General features: G+C 48.7%; 1 protein-coding gene across 1 annotated transcript; it reads left to right on the forward strand.

The window, feature by feature from the left end:
• The first annotated feature begins 1,724 nt into the window (after nt 1–1,724).
• On the forward strand, nt 1,725–13,155 carry LOC104156676 (ectonucleoside triphosphate diphosphohydrolase 2-like). The gene is made up of 9 exons (XM_009694609.1): nt 1,725–1,838; nt 3,989–4,106; nt 5,779–5,929; nt 6,697–6,856; nt 8,152–8,376; nt 9,458–9,730; nt 10,558–10,653; nt 11,629–11,763; nt 12,810–13,155. The coding sequence occupies exons 1-9, from the start codon at nt 1,725–1,727 to the stop codon at nt 13,038–13,040; spliced, it is 1,503 nt and encodes a 500-aa protein (XP_009692911.1). The 3' UTR covers nt 13,041–13,155.
• Nucleotides 13,156–17,916: the final 4,761 nt, after the last annotated feature.

A 17,916-nucleotide genomic window follows, 5' to 3' on the forward strand; every position in this document is an offset into this window, starting at 1 on the left:
ATGGGCATGAGCAATCAGCCAACCACCACAGCGTGAACAGCTGCTCCAGGCATCCCAGCATTTCTCTGAGACACTTGGGGCACCTATTTTATTTGCAACGCTGCAGCAAGATGAACTGCTGCACAAACCCTCCCCACAGAAGCACATGAAAGTCTGCCTGTTCTCATGGTCAGACATGAGAGCAGGGGCAAGGAAGACTGTCAGCACTCTGGCAATTGAATCCTTGTCCCCTTTGCAAAGTAGAGCATTGTCAGCCCAAATGTAAGCAAAACAAAGAATCACAGAATGGTTTGGGTTGGAAGGGACCTTGGAAGATCACCTAGTCCAATCCCCTGCCCTGGGCAGGGACACCTTCCACCAGACCAGGTTGCTCACAGTCCCATCCAACCTGGCCTTGAACACTTCCAGGGATGGGGCATCCACAGCTTCTCTGGCCAACCTGTGCCACTACCTCACTACCCTCATTGTAAAAAATTTCTTCCTTATGTGCAACCTAAACCTACCCTCTTTCAGTTTAAAACTGTTGCCCCTTGTCCTGTCACTGCAGGACATCTGCAGATGCATTCTAGTTGCTAACGAACAAAATCTGAACTGGAGTCGAAAGTCCGCAGGAAGATGAGGGAACTCTGGCACCTTGCTCAAAACAACTCTAAGGCAGAGATGCATCTCCAAATACCTCTGCAAGACCAAGAAGGTGTCATTGCTTTAGTTCTGCAGGCAGATGCCTGGCTGCTGAAGTCCTCTGGTGGAGACAAGATGGCCTTGCCAATAAATGGTCCTGCTTGCACAAATAAAAATACGTCTTTGAAGGATCTGCACTGTTGTTCCTAGAGCCACTCACGGGGAAACAGATGGGGACAGCCTGAAAGAAGCACTGCTCCTGGGATTAACACATTTTTCTTCAGAGATTTTGGTTTCAGGGACATGTCTTTGTGGTACTGGAAGGGAGAAAGCAGGTGCATGTTTTCTAAAGTCTGGGTGTTGGTTATCTTTCATGAGGAGGCTGTCAGGAAGGACTCTACAGGCACCTATGCTGACACTGGCCTTCTGGGGGAAAAACACCTGCGCAGTCCCTGCCATCTCCTACCCACAGCAAAGACCAAACCAGCCAGTCTCTCCTGCAGGTGGAAACCCAAATATGCAGATTTTTTCCTGTCCCAGGTGCCACCTGAGAGTGAACAAGGAGGCAGGAGCAGTCTGAAGGAACCACGCAGAGTGCCCACGCTCTGCCCCAATTCGATGGACACGCGCTTGCAAGGAAACACCCCAGGTCCACCCTGGAGCCTTCAGATATAAAGTAAACCCAGCGACAAAGAGTTTCCCCACTTCTAATTTTGACAGCTAGCACTGGCAGGCACAGAATACCAAACGGATGAGTTTTGCCTGCTTTCTGCTTATTACACAGCTGAGTTAACCCCACATTTCTGTTTACCTCAACCCTGTCACCTGGGGCAGTTTCGAGGTTGCACCGATGCCTTTGCAAAGCTAGCACTGGAATGGGCATGAAGCCATTGTTTTATTTATTGTGTGGAGGGATGGAAGGGAGAACTGCCTGACGCATCGCAGCTTGGCCCACGCGCTCCTTGTGGTCCCTGTGGCTTGGGGCCGGGCTGAAGTCAGAGCCTGGCCCCAAAAAAAAATTAAAGGTTGCAAAAAGCAGCTGCTGTCAGTTTGCTGCTCAACCGCTTCCTCTTTTGACTCTTTGCAAAAGGAGAAAGTGCTTCATGTCTTGGCGTGAACTCCTTCCCCCCTGGCTGGTGATCATAGCGGGACTGACGGGCATCGTGCTGCTTTGTGTCTCCACTAAAGATGTGCCTGTCACCCCTCTCAGGACCAAGGTAAGGACGTCCGTCTGCCCCAGGGGCAGCCAAGCCGAGGGTCAAGGAGGGCAATAAGCAGAGGACTTTCTCCTTGTCTTTTGGGCTGCTTCTTAAGGAGAACCTGCCTGTTTCCTTGTGCAAGCCAGGCATTTAAAGGGGGGTGCTTAGTTGCTTTTTACGTTCTTTGCACTACTGAGTCATTTACTAGCCCAAAACAACAAACCGAGGAGGGGAGTAGAACAAGGCTGTAATGATGGATTGGCATCCTTCAACATGCTGTAGCTTTTCAAACCAAAAACAAGCCAACCCCTTTGGCTGGTCAGGGAAATACAGGCTGGATATGGGCCGTGGATCAGCAGAGATGCTCATCACAGGCTGAGGAGAGGCAGCCCATGTCAGGAGCTACGCCAGAGCAGCAAGGGACCAGTGCTGTCAGTGGAGGGGAAGAGATAGATCCCTCTTTAAAATCAGTAGGAATTTGGCCCTGAACTGCTGCTTCTGTCTTTAAAAAAAAATTATCTTCCATGCCTTCTTCTCTTCTGTCCTCTCTTGATTTTAACTGAACAGCCAACCCGCTCTACGCTGCAGGGTCAGATCTGCCTGGTGACCGAGGGGTTAATGCCCATCCGCTCTGCCTCTTGAGGCACCCGCTGCTGAGGTAAGATCAGTGGCACGCAATGGTTTAATCGAACAGAAGTAGGTTAGCCTGCACGTTTAGAGATACTACCCCTCCTCCATGCTGCTCTCAGAAACAAAATTGGATTAAAAAAAAAACCTTATTGCTCCATGCTCTGTCTTCCCTGGTGTTGAGCTGGAGCAGAAATGCTACGATCCCTTCTCCCTCGCGCTCCCATCAGCAGCCTCTCCTTTTGTGAAGAAGGAAAAAAATCCAGGTTTCTCCGCCAATACCATTCGTTTCTTCCTCTTCTGCGGCAGCTGACATGTCCCTGCCAGAAATACGGGCTGTCGCTCGTGTGGGAGGATGCCAGCAGGCTCAGGCAGGGAGCTCCAACCTCCTTCCGCATTTCTGCTCCATCTCCAGTCCCACCAGCTCCTGGCCCAGGTGCTGTGTCTGGTGCCGCTGGGAGCTCCCAGGAAGGCAGCAAGCAGCCAACTTTGCTTGGAGGCTGCAGCCAGGCTCTGTCTTGTGCTAAAACCCTTCTGATGGTATTACCATCAACCTCTTAGGAGGTTTCTCCTCCCACTCAGTCACAACTACACCTATTTCTGTGCAAGATACAGCTTAGACCATGCACTACCACATACCTCCTAGATCTCACGAGTTTCTTTCTCATCTATGTACGAGATGCCCCAGTTTGAGGTCATGTAATAGGGGGCAGAGGAGGAGACCCTAGGCTAGCACAGGGGCTATTTTGAGTGTGGGGACATCCAGAACAGCCACAGAGCTGTGCTGCAGGGTACCCCAGTGGCCTCTCATTTCCTAACCCTCACATACGAGGTGCAGCTAGGCTACAGGAGAACCGTCAGCGGACAAGGTGTTGAGAGCTCTCGTGTTCACTGCTGGTGTTTCTACCAAGACATTGTCTTGGTCTCTGTGGGGCCGCTGCGTTGGACAGCGGATGTGCTGGTTGGTCCCAGTGTGCTGCAGCTCCGGCAGGTCTGGCACACAGCAGGGCAAACCCAGCCCGTGTCACACCAGCTCTGCAGTGGGGCATCAAACAGATGTGGGAGTCTCGGGTTCCTCAGAGGTAGGAGCAAGCCACAGCCTTCTGATTCCTGCACAAAAGCCTTAGCAAACCAATCCAGCAGCAGTTTTAGTCCCAGAATCAGTCAAGAGCCTGTATAGTGCCAATCTCCCACTGCTCTAGGACCTGTTTTTCCTGAGCTTCAGGTGGCTCAGGTCTCAGGGGAAGCCCTCTGCCTGGTTTCGGGAACAGCTACAGAGCATGCCACTGTGAGTCTGATGTATTTCTGGGTGTCTCTCCACTTCTGGTGCTCCTCATGTATATTCAGAAATGCAGATGATTCCCTGCAAATCCACATCATCTTCTGGCTTCACCCTTTCCTTGAATGTAAAAAGTTAACTTAAATACTGCAGTGCAGGCCCACGGGTTACCCGGAATACCTAGACAATGCTGAGTAATCCTACACTAACAAACAGCATGCATTCAGTAGTGTTTATCTAGAATGTTTTTGGGGTTTTCCAGTATGGCATTGTTCTGGATGCTGGCCCATCCCGCACCATCCTGTTCATCTACCAGTGGACCACCACCAAGGCAAACAAGACCGGGGTGATCAGGGAATGTAGTTCCTGTCCTGTGCAAGGTAAGGTGCCCAATTCCTGCTCAGTGGTCTGTGGAACTGACAAGGGACGGATGGATGGAAATCTGTGTGTGGACCATTGCCACAATTTCCTTAGCTCCCGTATCACCCAGCTGTACACTGAAACAGTGGTGATAGCGAAGCACAAGCTGCTTATTTTCAGCATGGGTCTTCTCGACATGGGCAGATTTAGCCATGCACAGCTGGACATCAGAGCACTTGGCAGTAGCAGGTGACAGGTTTTTTGGCCTGTCACAGGCAGGGAAGCACACAGGGAGGATGGGTCCCATCCTGATGTCCATGTGGATCAGCGGCAGAGCCAAGGTTGCTGAACTTCTCACCCAGGCAAGATAGTGAACAGCAATGGAGACAAACCTGGCTGCAGGGTGACTCGTGGTATCTTCTGCCTCCTCCTGACTGTACCCTGGGCAGTAAGTGGCATAGGGCAACAGAGGTGCAAAGACTCCAACTCCCTTTGTGGGGTTTGACAGCACAAGCATGAGTTCAGCTTGGTTTTAGGTGTCATATTTTGGAGAATATCAGGGTCTTCCTCACTAGTTTGAGTCAGTTTGGCTCCGCCAAAGCCAGCTGAAAGGGTTTAATGCATTAATGCTTGGGGTTTTCGTTCCCTATCTCTCAATCTTGCTTTGATGTTGAAGCCTGATTATAGCATGACGCTGGGAAACCCTGAACTCTCAGTAGCAGTGTGCTGTGGAGGGCAGCTGCACAACATGCAGGGAAGAGGGTTTGTGTCCTTGCAGACTGTAAGCAACACTAGCCACATACAGAAGACACAATAAGGGCTCCCTGAAACCTTGTATGTGTCCCTTGAGTGCTCCCATGTTCTCTGGCTGGGTTAAAAAACAGAAACTGTAGCTCAGTACAGCAGTTGGTCAGCAGCAACAAGAAGAGGTCCAGGCAGGTCTCTCGCCCAGATGCGAGTAGTCCTCTGTCTGCACGGCAGTGCGGTCACAGCCTTTGAGTAGCTGTAGGTAAGCTGCAGCTCAGCCCCGTACAGGGCCCAGGAGAGCAAAGCACATTGCGAGGGAGTCACACAGCCAGGAAGACAAGTGGGCCAGAAGATGGGGAAGTAAAGCTCTTTCTGGGTAGTAGTTCAAAACCAGCATTGCAGACTCCATTGAATCTCACTTGTAAGATGAGTCAGGGCTTGCACACAGCTTCTCTCTGCACAGCACCAGCTTCTGCTGGGGCAGCGGCGTCTTGCTTGCAGGCACAGGCGTCAGAAGCCACCTCCGCCGACACAAGAGGAACTGACTGGAGGAGAGAGGTGACACATCAGCCTCTGCTCTGGCTGCATGGCAGTGCGCCCTTTTGCTTACCTTTTAAAGCGGATAAAGCCACATTTCTTCCTCTGTGGGCAGAGACAGCCTCAGCTGTTGCAGCAGTCATGTGGCTGAAACGTGGTCATTTATGGGATGTCTCAGCAGCAGAGCTAGGGTTCTCTTAGTGTGATTTGGGATTCACATGCACACGTGTTGTGCTCCCAGTACCATATTTTAGCAGGACAGCTACCTGGAGGAACTCCTTCATTCTGCCTGCGACAGGTCCTGCCTGTCTTTAACCATGCCCTAGGACAGCAGCCTCTAGGGCAACAGCTCTCACACTTCTCCCATACCTTTCCTTAGAAAATTTCATTCTTTCCCCTGGTCCTCAGGTCCGGGAGTCTCCAGCTACTCAGATTCTCCTGAGAAAGTAGGGAAGATCTTGGAGCCATGTTTGAACTGGGCCCAGAAAGAGATCCCAGCAGAGCAGCACAGCCAAACCCCACTCTACTTGGGAGCAACCGCCAGCATGAGGCAGCTGAAGTGAGTGAATGTTGCAAACCCACACGCAGAAATTGGCACACATCATGCGGATCATTCTGTAAATGCATCTCACCCTGTCTGCTCTGCAGCGTGTTTCATCCCTAATCTGCTAGTCAGGTAAACCTTCTTCAGGTCCCGATGCACTCAAGGGGAGTATGGCATGGCTGTGTCTTCATACTGTCTCCCCAAGCAGCCATGATGACAGTCTTGCTACTGCTACCAATCTGCAAAAGTCTCCTTTACAATTAGGGCTTCACAATTAGTGCCTGGGAAAACACCCGTCAGTCTGGAAGCTAAAGTGTTTTCAGTTTATGTGACAACCCACATGGGCTTGCAGGGGTTCTTCTTGTCAGCAGGTCGGGAATAGCGGTGGGAAGATCCACCTTATCATACAGACTTTTGTGGACTCTGTTCTCAGTCACCTCATTACTGGGACCTTTATCTCCTTTTAGACACTGGGGAAAAATAAGGTCTGGAGGGGACCAGGTCAGTGGGGCAAGGCCACAGGATTCCCTCAGTGCCAGAAGGTACTCAACTCCCATGTTCTTGAATGGTGGCACAACTACTGAAATCATCCCCCTGTTGTTCTTGCCCCCAGTGCCGTGCGAGGGGAGAGGGAAGTAGCAGGAGTGGGATTGTCATCGTGTCTCTGTGCTACTAGTCAAAGTGGAGAGCACAGCAGAAGCCCTGCAGCTGTGCCCTCACTGCAGGCTGCTCCTGGCAGGGTCCCGTAACAACAACATGCTTTCTTTTTCTTTTCTGTTTAGCCTCACCCATCCCATCCTCTCTGATGGTCTCCTAGCAGCCTTGACTGTGGCCCTGAAGGCATCCCCCTTTGACCTTCAGGGGGCACAAATCCTGCCCAGTCCAGACGAGGAAGCATTCAATTGGGTTGCTGTCAACTATGTCCTGGAGAAGTTCTTCAAGGTAAAGGATGATCCTGCCTGGGGAATACAGAACTGAGCTGAGCAACTCCCATTAACAAACAGCCACAGAGGCATGTGGAGGGATCATTCAAACCCTGGGCTTTAAGCAATGCTGAAGCACAACTTCCACTGCCTTTCAGAGGAGGCAGGTTATATCCAAACCAGCTGGTTGGGGGATATAACGCGAGACGGCTATAGCTAGGTTGAAGGACCACACCTCTAACATAGGCTTTCATGGGCATGTTCATGCAGTTGCCCTAACAGCTGTGAGCTTTTCTGGACAACACATCTAGGATGCACACATAGATGACCTTACATAGCCTGCCTCTGGCGTGTCAAAAAGAACTCCACTGCTCTGAGTCCCTGCAGCTCTAGCTCAGTGCCACTGTCAAAGAGGCATTACTGCTGTCTGTGGGCTGCTGCGAGATTGCCACTGGAGTCCAGCTGTCCCACGGGACATGCTGTAGATGGTGGACAGAAGCAGAGCCTTTTGCTGTCAAAGCAAAAGCCCATCAAGTTTCTTCTCGTTGAGATGTTAGTGAGGGTATAGCTGGGTGTCTCCAGCACAGAGGCTGTATTCAGAAGGCACTCACTAAACAAAAAGAATACATTTCAGTTTCCTTGCTCTACCCATGGCTTCTCAAGCCAAAGGATCTCAAGAACAACTCAAAGAGTAAGAGAAAGGTGGGTTAGATTGAGTCATTCCCCATCCGGGAAGTGAAAGGCAGTTCCAATAACCAGCGGCAAGCATGCACTGGTTAGGGAATTGCTAGCTCTGCTGGCAGCGACACAGCCTCTCCCAGCCAGGGACAGAGTGCTTACACCCACGTAAACTTTTCTGCCTGCACTGCTAACTTCAGCATTGCCAAAATCGGTTCTGCAAGGCTGCAGATGAAGCCACAGAGTTCTTCTGACAGGAGGATCACTTTAGCATCAAGGCAGCACTTGAAGCCCATATCTGCCCACCTGGAAACCTCCTTTCCATTCCCCACCACCCTGTCCTCTGCTCCCACCTGCTGAGACCATTGCCTTGAAGAGCCATCCAGGATGGTGAGCCCCATTTGCTCTTGCTGGCTGTGGGAGTTCTCTGCGCAGATGGCAGTGCTTCTACAATGGCTCCTCTGTTCCCCCAAAAGCAACCAGTTCAGGATCCTTATGTCCTGTGGGCAAAAAAATCAGTTGGGCTGTACCGCACCAGAAAGCTGCTTTCTCTCTCTGTGCACTAGTGCTTGCATTTGACTGCGACCCAGATGTAGAATTCTTAAGAACTGACCTCTCTGGTTCTTTCTGGGTCAGTACGACTGGCGAGGACAGTTGGTCCCCTCCGGGAAGGGGATGGCAGGAGTCCTGTCCGTGGGAGGAACCTCAACACAGCTCACTTCCAAGGTAGAAGAGAACCAGGCACCAAAAGAGGGAGTGAGACTGCAGCTGTATGGGCAGACACATAACGTGTACACTCATCACTGCCCCTGCCTCGGCACTGACCAGCTCCGCAGCAGGCTGCTCTCTATGCTCATTCAGGTGAGTATCTGCCAGAGGGCATTTGCAAGGCTCCTGGATACAATATCACTAAACAGCAGTTGCACAAGGGGTAGCTTCTGATGGGCAAAATGTCATCACTGTCTTTAATAGAGGGCATTTGCATGTATCTAAAAAAGCCCAGTGCATTTGTAAAGCATACTCTCTATGCTCAAATCAATGCCCTCCAAGCAAGACACACAGGCATCATGAGTTTCCTACTTGCAGGCTGTATTTGGCTCCTTATTTAATACACATGAGCACAAAATTGCTCTCCGGATGTGCTAAGATCACACTAAGGGTGAAAAGAGGAAAAGACTTCCATTGGCTACTCTGAACTGCTCCTCCATCCTAGCAGGGGAGGCTAAACAGCACCCAGGAACGAAATGGGATCTTCCATTTGGAGCATTTCCTTTGCTGGCTTTAACCTTGAAACATCTTTAAAAGAGAAATTATTTCATTTTTAAAACATGGAGGTGTTTTGGTTCTTCCAAACGTTATTTCACTAGGGGGGGGACACACGACACGACACACACAGGACGACACAGGATCTGAGGCAAACTCAGGAATCACTTTAGTCTCCACCAAAAGTGAATTTTTCAGAAATAAACTACTCGCTGCCCATCTGCTTGCCTCCTTATAAGCCACACCTCCCCTTATCTATGACCTGAATGTCCCACACGGAGACCCACTTCACCACAGTTATACTAGGGAATTCCTAGAGATAAGAAACACTGATTCTTAAGGGGTAGAGCCATTTGGAAGGCAGACCAGAACAGCCTCTTTTTTGCAAATAGAAAGAGTACAGGATTCATTGAAATTGTCTTTCTGGTCTCAGGGAGAGCAGGCAGGGCTGGGACTCCTCAGCCTCCCACAGCAGGTCCAGTCATTGCAGCTTGCCCTGAACTCCGCGGGAGCTGGGAGCCCGGCCTTGCAGTTGACTAGCTAAGATAAAGTTCAGCAAACCTTTTGCAGCCTGCCCGCTCGATGACACCACTGTTCTTCACTGGGTTTCATTTTGTCTTCCGTTGTGATGCCAACCTACTCTCTTCTTGCCTCCATCCTTGTTTTATTTTGCCTCTAGGATCAGAGAAGTGTTAAAACTGTGTCTAATCCCTGCTGGCCCCTCACCTACTCCCGGGAAGTGCACTGGCAATCCCTGCATGCTGGGCCTTGTTCTGTCAGTGATGACACATCGGGCGTCCCTGGCCCCGAGGAGGTCTTCAACATCACCGGCTCCAGCAATCCCACCGCCTGCATGAGGCTTGTGCAGAGCCTGCTCAACTCTTCCTCTTCCTGCAGCTTCTTTGAGCATTCCCTCAGCAGTGCTTTCAAACCCCTCCGAACCAAGTTTCTGGTGAGTTATCATTTACAATGGAGTAGGCAACTGGTACAGAGAACTCGTGAAATGGGATCGGTTTGATCATTAATAAATACACCAGGAATAACCACGCTGTGCCCTCTGCTAGCCAAGAGGGCCAGTGCTCTGGCTAATGCTGTGCACATGCACTCCTCCTTTCTCCCCCTCACTGGCATATAGCTGTTCAAATATGGACCACCAGCTTCCCACCACCGACTTGGGGTAGGGCTTTCTTCATCCCTGTCTCAGCAATGTCTGCTTGTCAGACAGACTTTGGGGCTCCAGAGCCAGCAGGGACAGGACAGCCAGGAGTTGCGTGCTGAGCAGGTCTTCCCACACAAAGTCTGTGGTAAAGCTGAAGATCCTCTGCCACTCCCTTAGCAAACCTCTAGGCATGCTCCACCACAAGCATGCTTATATCCGAGACCCTGGATCTAGTGTCCAAAGTTGTTGGGTTGTTAAGCCAGGACCAGCTCAAGGTCCTAGGACAAACTGAGTGCATTTCAGAGGGAGGAATTACAGAAACTTCCCCAGCTCCCTGCTCCTGAGAGCCTCCCATGAACATGGTGCCAAGGAGCATAACGAGTAGTCTGCTTATCCAGGTAGGGCCTGGACTGCTTATCCAGTCCTGTTTCCACCTCCAGATGGTAACAGATCTGCTTGTCTCCCTTGCACCCATCAGAGGCACTGTAACCGGCACACAGAAAGGGCACCCTGGCAATGCACCCCTCAGCTACTGCCACTTACTTCCCTATAGGCACTGTATGCAATGCGGGGATGCAGGGCACAGTCCAACCTGATGATTATTTCTGCTGCTGTCGTAGGTGATTTCTGAGGCCATGGAGTTCATGAGAGAAACCGTACCCTCTCCTGACTTGGGTCAGGCAGTCAGCAGGCTTTGTGGGATGTCCGTCAAAGAGGTAACTGTGGAATAACTCAGTGTGCAGGGAGAGTGGGAAGCAAGGAACAGTCTGTTGTAAAAGCCCATGGGGCTCAGACTGACACAGCCATAACTTACTGGCTCCCTCAGGGAAAAACTTGGATTTGCCTGGTTTTTGTGTGTGTGTATCCCCCCTTTTTTTTTTTTTACTTTGAGGAAACAGGCTCCACTTATTTTCCTTCCTCTCAAACCCCAGCTGCTGCTGGTAACACCTGGACTTAATTAAATTAAAAGCCACAAGTACCTTTTGCTGCATATTAAGGAGTAAACAGGCAGGCTGTCTACTCACTCCTGTACATCACCTTGGTCTTCCTGTTGTCCTCCCCTCCTTAAGCACACGGAACACATCCGCCCAGACTCCAGGGGCTTTCCCTTTTCATCTGGACCCATGGAGACCAAGCCAGGGGGAATTTGTAAGTTCTTTCCCTCAGCTGGTGGCTTATGAAGTCACCCTCATTCGCACCTACACTGACCAAGCATCCACAGCAACATTCAAATTGAACAATTTCTACAGGGTTTGCTAATGGGGTAGCAAAGCCCATAAGCAGTTCCCTAAATCTTTCTCTTCTGGAGAGAAGAGAAAGATCTTGTTAATGTTCCTATTGAGAGAAAGGCTGCGGCATTATCTCAACCTCATTAGAAGGCAGAGCATCATACCAAGCAGTTCACCTGCAAGGCAACTGTAGGAGACCTGGCTGCCAGTCCTGCTGCTCTTGGAACTGCCTGGTCTTTAATAAGATGGGAACAAAGGCACTAAGAGATGACATTGGTTCCCAGACCACAGCCTAGTGGGTGCAGGAAACGTGGTTTCAGTCTGCATGGGACACAAACTCCTCCTCCAGTCCCACAGTCACTCCCAGAGTAGGAAAGGAGAGCTTATAGCAGGCCTGAAATTCAGCTACTGAATATTTACTTCTTTTATTTTTTCCCCAACTTCTTTTGGAAATGACACCAGCTGACTAAGGAGTCCCAGAGAAGCCTGGATACACTTGCTGATTACTGTGTTGTGGGTGCCTTCATCTTTCATCTCAGTACAAAGGGATACACGTTGGACTTTGACGGGTCTGTTTGGACTGCATTCCAGAAGAAGGTCGGTTACCTACAGTGTGGTATTTCCAATTACATGGGAGGGTTGGTTTCAGTAAAACCAGCCTATCCCCACTCCTACAAGCCCTAACCAGCTAGGTTTCTCCAGCAAGGTGTTTTTGCAAAATAAATTCACAATTGTGATAAGCAAGAAAACCAATGTCAGAGAGCTAGAGATTACACTTGTCCCCGCTCTAAAACAGATGGGTCAAAAACCTTACCTGGAGCAATACCATCTTTAAAAGTCTATGCCCAATGGGGAAGGAAGTATGGCTTGATCACCACTTAATACTAAGGACAAACCGCTGATAATATTTCCTGAGCCAAAAGATGCTGCCCTACCTCTTTGCAATCATCTTTATACTAGTGAGGGTTTATAACTGGCTTACAAGATCTGAAAATCCTTCAGGATCTGGAATCCCTAAGGAAAGGAAGATTTGATTCAGGTCCTCCCCCTTCCAAAAGAAAAGGAAGCCTCTTCCCAGAGCTCTTCACAACTCACCAGCAAAGGCATGGTCCCACCGAGCAGGGCCACACCAGTGATAGCAGGTCAGTCAGCCACATGGTGATCATCAGACTGAGGCAAGGTAGTGAGGTCCAGGCTCCATCCAGGGAGCCCAGCCTGGAAAGCCAGAGACAAGCAGCCTACAACATAGGTCTGAGGGTCAACCAGGCAACAGGGCCAGAGATAGAACTACCCACAACATAGACCTGAGCTCCACCTAGGAAAACCAGGCAGTAAGCAGGAGAAGGAATAGCACACATCTACAGAACAGCTCAGGAAAGAGAGGGCTGCCAAGCCAGAGCTTAAATGGAGTTCCCAGGCCCATGGGCAGACGGGGTGGGTGGAAGTGCCAGGTGAGACTGGTCAGGGCAATTAAGGCCTATTAGCGCACTCAGGGCACTGACAGTGGGAGAGCTCCTCATCTCAAGCCTAATCCTTGGATCAGTCTCAAAGTATACGAGGCTTTGGGCCTGTGCACAGAAACACAGCGGGGGTCCAAACTGTCTCCTTCTCTTCTGACCTCTCCCTCCTTTTTATTTCAATAGATGGGTGAGACATCATCTGGCTGGACTCTTGGGTACCTGCTGACCCTGACCAACACCATCCCCCAGGACAGCCCAGGCTTCCTCAAGGGGATTGAACCAGGGGTCTGGTCTTTGCTCCTCATCCTCTTTGTCGTGCTGCTCACTGGCTCTTTCATGCGCATCTCATACCGAGTGATGGTCAAGGAAAACAGCTTCAGCAACAGGAACAGCAGTGTTTTTGATGACATCTGACAGTTATTCTGAGACTCGGTATTCTTGCCAGAAGGCAGTTAATAGGGTACATACAGAAATCACACAAGTGTAAGTCACTGGAGGATGTAAGTGATTTTCCTGCAGGACTCCCAGACCCTCAGTGCCTTATTTCAACTTGCTAGCACTTGCACTACTGTACTTTGAGACAACGGGCTGTACTCCGCAGGAAACCTGTGATTCCCAGTGGATGGCAAGCTATTCATTCTCCAAATGAGAGCAGCCTGCCAGATCTTGCTTGGGCTGCAGCTGAGATTATTTCATGTCAACCTAATGAAACGATGCCTCTGAGCAGGCAGGCTCTGAGCTATTGTAAAGTTAATATTGAATAACCCTGTCTAATCAGGAGAGGTGGTGGTTGAAAAAAGTGCTCTGTCCTCTTCTGTGCCCACAAGAGAGACAATACTTGCAGTATTGCCACTAATGAAGACTGGAACAGCATTAAAATATAGTTAGAATATAACAGCCAGCTTGTTTCCATGTTCTAGGGAAAAAGCAGGTATTTTCTGCCTGCTACTACTGATCTGTCTGTTCTTTCATCTCAGTGACAGTATCCATGCGTCCCTTCCAGCAAATGCTCCTGCTGACCAAGAATCCTCCAAAAGCAAAGCTTTTGAGTCTTGGTCTCTACAAAACGTGCAGAGCATCAAAGGAGAAATAAAGGGCGCAGATACACAGCTGAGTTCCTGTCTCTCAGCTGAGTCATGGCAACTCAGGGTCAAAATTGCCAATTAAAACTCTTTAACCAGGATTTAAATTAACACATTTAATTTCACATCTGCTAAACCAGGGTGCATGCTGGGCTGAGGTTCACCAGTTTGTTCATTTGCACTGAACTGCTCATCTCGTTGCCTCTGAAAGTGAAGTATCTCATCTAATACTGTCTTTTAGACAGGAGCAGACCCAGGAGCACAAGCTTTCCTGTCAGTCCTATGACTTTCATATTAGACTGTGACCAGAGTTACTTTATAATCCAATACTCAGGATTCCTCTAGGACTCAGCAGACATTCCAGCTCCTCTCCTCTGCTCATCTAAAAGATGAGATGCTGTACAAATTCTCTGTGTTATTGTGAAGGGATCAATTCAGACAAGTGCTGTCCTTTGACTAAAGCATTTAGAGTTCACTTCTTGTATTGCTTCACACACTTAAACACACAGGCTGTTAAAAGCCCAAGGGACGAGTGTCTCCAACTCATTTCAGACCACTTTAAACAGAAATTTAAATGCTTACAGATGCAGTGATGTGCCTTGCAGGATTTTCAAAGCTACCATGGCACCCAAATCCTTTTAAATCTGATTATTAATCCCTTGCGCTCCCAACTCATATATATAGGACACTGTCCCTCCCCCATAATATTGGAGTATTCACAAATTTTCAGGCCAATTAATGAAGGTTTGGAACCTGTCAGTCAAGTTCGGAGGGATTTAAACAAGCTTCATATTCATTTCTTTGAGTTAGATATTTTTAATTATATCATGTTATTAAAGATGCTTTAATAGACTGTCTGTGTTATTCTTGGCAAGAGATAAAAGCGGGGGTTTTACTGTGAATGCAGAGTGTTTCAGTGAGGAGGATGGGGGATCCTGATTTTGCCTCTGTTTACTCAAGAGCTGTTATGCTGTGTACTTTCGGGGTACACAATGAGAACCCCTGAAGGCACTTTCTGCCCGGTAGCAGTTAGGCAGAAAATTACTTCAGATAACCTGGCTGCTGGTATTTAGTTGATGAGAGACGTGTCTACATCTTTGATGTGTTCTTTGCTCAAACCATCTGAAGAAGGTAGGAGGGATTCAGGCAAGCCTGCATAGAAAAAAAAAAAAAAAAAAGAGGTTATCAGGGAGTCAGTGATACCAGGGAAATTCCTGAGACTTCATTCGTCCCACATCCGGAAATGCAATCATTAAACAGAGCTCTGGCTTTGTGACCTGTCAGCACATAGGAGAACTGTGAAATTCCTGGCTGAGATTTGCAACCTGTCCACGAAGAATCCTACCACTGTCAGAAATGGAAATAAGCCAGTGAGATGCCAGGAACCCCAGGACTCCAGGTGTTCTGGCCTGCTCAGTCATTACACCTTCTTGACTTTGAATACTAGATCACAGGGTCCAAGAGAAAAGGACATTGGCTGGAACTTCCCCAAGCTCTTGTTTAGAAGCTTTGGGACTTCCATGCAGATAATAAATGAGCAATTAGGCAAGAAGTTCAGCATGTCCTCCTTGCACTTTACTTTTGCCTCGCACATGCCACTGAGCTGTAGTGAGTGATGGCACGTACAGATGGCCTAACTTGCCCCATTAAATCCACGACACTTGAGCCACCGTTTGACATTGAGCCACTGCTCTGCGATGCAAAAGCCACCCACTTGATCTAGAGCAGATCCTAAACTCTTGAGCTAAAAGCTGCTGTTCTCATCAAGGGCACAGTGAGACATTTCAATGGCTGAAGTTCAACCGCACTCTGCAGGCAGTAGCTCCATTCTCTCCTTTCCCATCACTCCTTCCAAATATTGCCACTGCTGTCTTCTCCTGCGGGCAGGTCCTGGGGACAGGCAGGGGCAGGCAGATTTGTTCTCATATAGTGACTGTGCTGCCCAGCCCAAGCTGCAGCCCCTAGCAGTTAGGGTAACCAGGTGAACTGGGTTTGGAATGGGCAGTATTGACAATGTGTATCTTCCTATCCGGCAGAAAAAAGAACACTTACAGCTGATTTCACTAGGCGATGAGCTACGTCAGTATTTTAAAAGCCTTGGAGTGTGTTTTCAGTCATAAAAAAGGCAAAAAAATAACAAAATTTGGAACCTGTGAGAAGAATGGAAACTAATAGAAATAACATATTTGTTATATCACCCAGCTTGCTATAGAGGCAGCTCCTTCACGTCAGCACTAGGTAAGTTTGCAGAATTAATCCCCAGAATACCTGGACAGCAGAAATCTACTTAAAATGAGATTCTAGATTAACTTACTCTGAAATGAAGATGCTTGCAGCGCTTTGGTTACAACGCAATTGCGGAAATGATTAATAATGAGGATTTTCTAACTGTCCATAAATTTTTCTGTTTATGCATAGCTCCCTCACTTCTCACTCAGGCTGAACGATGGGAGAACTCTTCTGGCAGATGTCTGCTCACATGTAATTGCAGTTCTGCTGCTGTCAGCAAGTGTCAATAAAACGGAAATCAAAAGTATTAGATATAAAAATTGACACCAGAAAGCACTTTCTCTATTTTAGCTCCAGAAACACCATAGGTTAGCTGACCTGCTGCTGGCTAGAGTGGCCCAAATTTCATTTAGGCATGTTTGTAGGAATATATTAGCTCCTATCTTTCTTCCAGTTTATCCCATGTCCAAAGCACCACGGATTCCCAACCAGTACCTCCCATCTGGGTTGCACCAATGAATTCCCATGAAAATTGAGAGAAATAAGGGTTTATTGCCTGCAGTCCCATTCTGCAGTACGAAGTTCACCACCAGAGAGCCAGAGTTGTTTCTTTCTTCCCGTTCTGATGCACTCAGGCTCCCTGCGGTTGTAGGAGAGCTCTCTCTTGGGAGAGAGACCTAAGCTGAGTCCTAACCTCCCTGTACCTGGCAGGGCTGTAGACAAGTGCTGCTTTTTGAGATACAGGTATTTCACAGGACGCTTATGGATTCTTAGTTCACCAGGATTTCACAGAGCTGGACTTTCTGCCAGGTGCTGTCACAGACTTCCTAGCTTATCTTGGCAAGTCATGAGAAGGTCATGTGTGCTTCAAGGACTTTGCAAAACTTGTCCTGTGGCCGAGCTCCAGCTTCCCATTAGTAATGCAGCGATTGTATCTCCTCCTCTTGTTGAGATACTGTCCTGCCTGTGGAGATATCCAGTTCAGTGGTTAAGGGAAGGCCTCAGGAACAGCAAGTGTAGAAACAATGTACAGCACCGGGCACTGCAGTACTTGCACTCATTTCAGTTGTTTGGGGCTGTTATAATAAATTATAATGAAATAACTTGAAATCCACAGCCACTGGTGGAGCAAGTCCAGCAGAATGTGAGAGGAATGCCTTTTAGGATGGCTGGACGTAGAGATCGATCAGTACATTTTTATTTTGTTCTTATACCATGCCTATGATCATGTATCTGATTAACTTCCAGAGAAGTAGGAAGCCATATGATGTATATATCCTCCCTCATGGACTGTCACTCCTACTTCAAGAGCTAATTCAGAACACACTTAAGTAGATGGAAATGCTATCAGAAGAACAAGCCCAAATAAATACTGGGATCAGTAAAATCCCAATTTTTGCCACAGCTCTCTCGATAGAAGTCCTTTCATAATGCCATCAAACCCTGGCAAGTCAAGTGTTTTGATGTTTTGCAAGTGTAAACATCACTGTGTACTTGTACAGTGTACTCGGGACCAGGCAGAAGAGGTGGCTTTGACCTGGTCTCCACCATGCCCCCAATATGAGATATTCAGAACCCTCTTGCAGTAGGGTGCCTTTAGATCCCCTCCTCAAGTCAGATAAACACAGGCGGTGAGGTGCTGCTCCCCTGGGTGAGTAATGACAGGCACTAGTCACAAGAGGGAGGCTGCCAGAACAGCGCCTTAAGCCTTAGCAAATCTCCAGCACAGCTACTCACTGGTCCCACCACAAATCAAATCAATCAGCAAGCAGGCTTGTCTGGAAACACGGATGCAAGGCACACTGCAGCATGGAACCCAGCTCTCTATGTGTGGGATGTGAAAGCAGCTCTAATCCGTGATTTAAGGAGCCGTGGCATTAGTGGAAGAAGGCCTCGATGCAGGGAGATGGGCACTAGCATGGAGTATGGATGGAGGCTTTTTTGGAAACAAGAGGGAGAAAGAATAATCCCTAATACGA

This window comes from Cariama cristata, unplaced genomic scaffold (genome assembly GCF_000690535.1).
Source record: "Cariama cristata isolate BGI_N322 unplaced genomic scaffold, ASM69053v1 scaffold10962, whole genome shotgun sequence".
Taxonomy (NCBI): Eukaryota; Metazoa; Chordata; class Aves; order Cariamiformes; family Cariamidae; genus Cariama; species Cariama cristata.

What these genes read in the sequence shown, in the direction of transcription:
- LOC104156676 (XM_009694609.1), top strand. Translation starts at nt 1,725, where the DNA reads ATGTCTTGGCGTGAACTCCTTCCCCCCTGGCTGGTGATCATAGCGGGA. An exon ending in TCACCCCTCTCAGGACCAAG is followed by an intron (nt 1,839 to 3,988) that starts GTAAGGACGTCC and finishes GGGGTTTTCCAG; the next exon opens with TATGGCATTGTTCTGGATGC. An exon ending in GCCAGCATGAGGCAGCTGAA is followed by an intron (nt 5,930 to 6,696) that starts GTGAGTGAATGT and finishes TTTTCTGTTTAG; the next exon opens with CCTCACCCATCCCATCCTCT.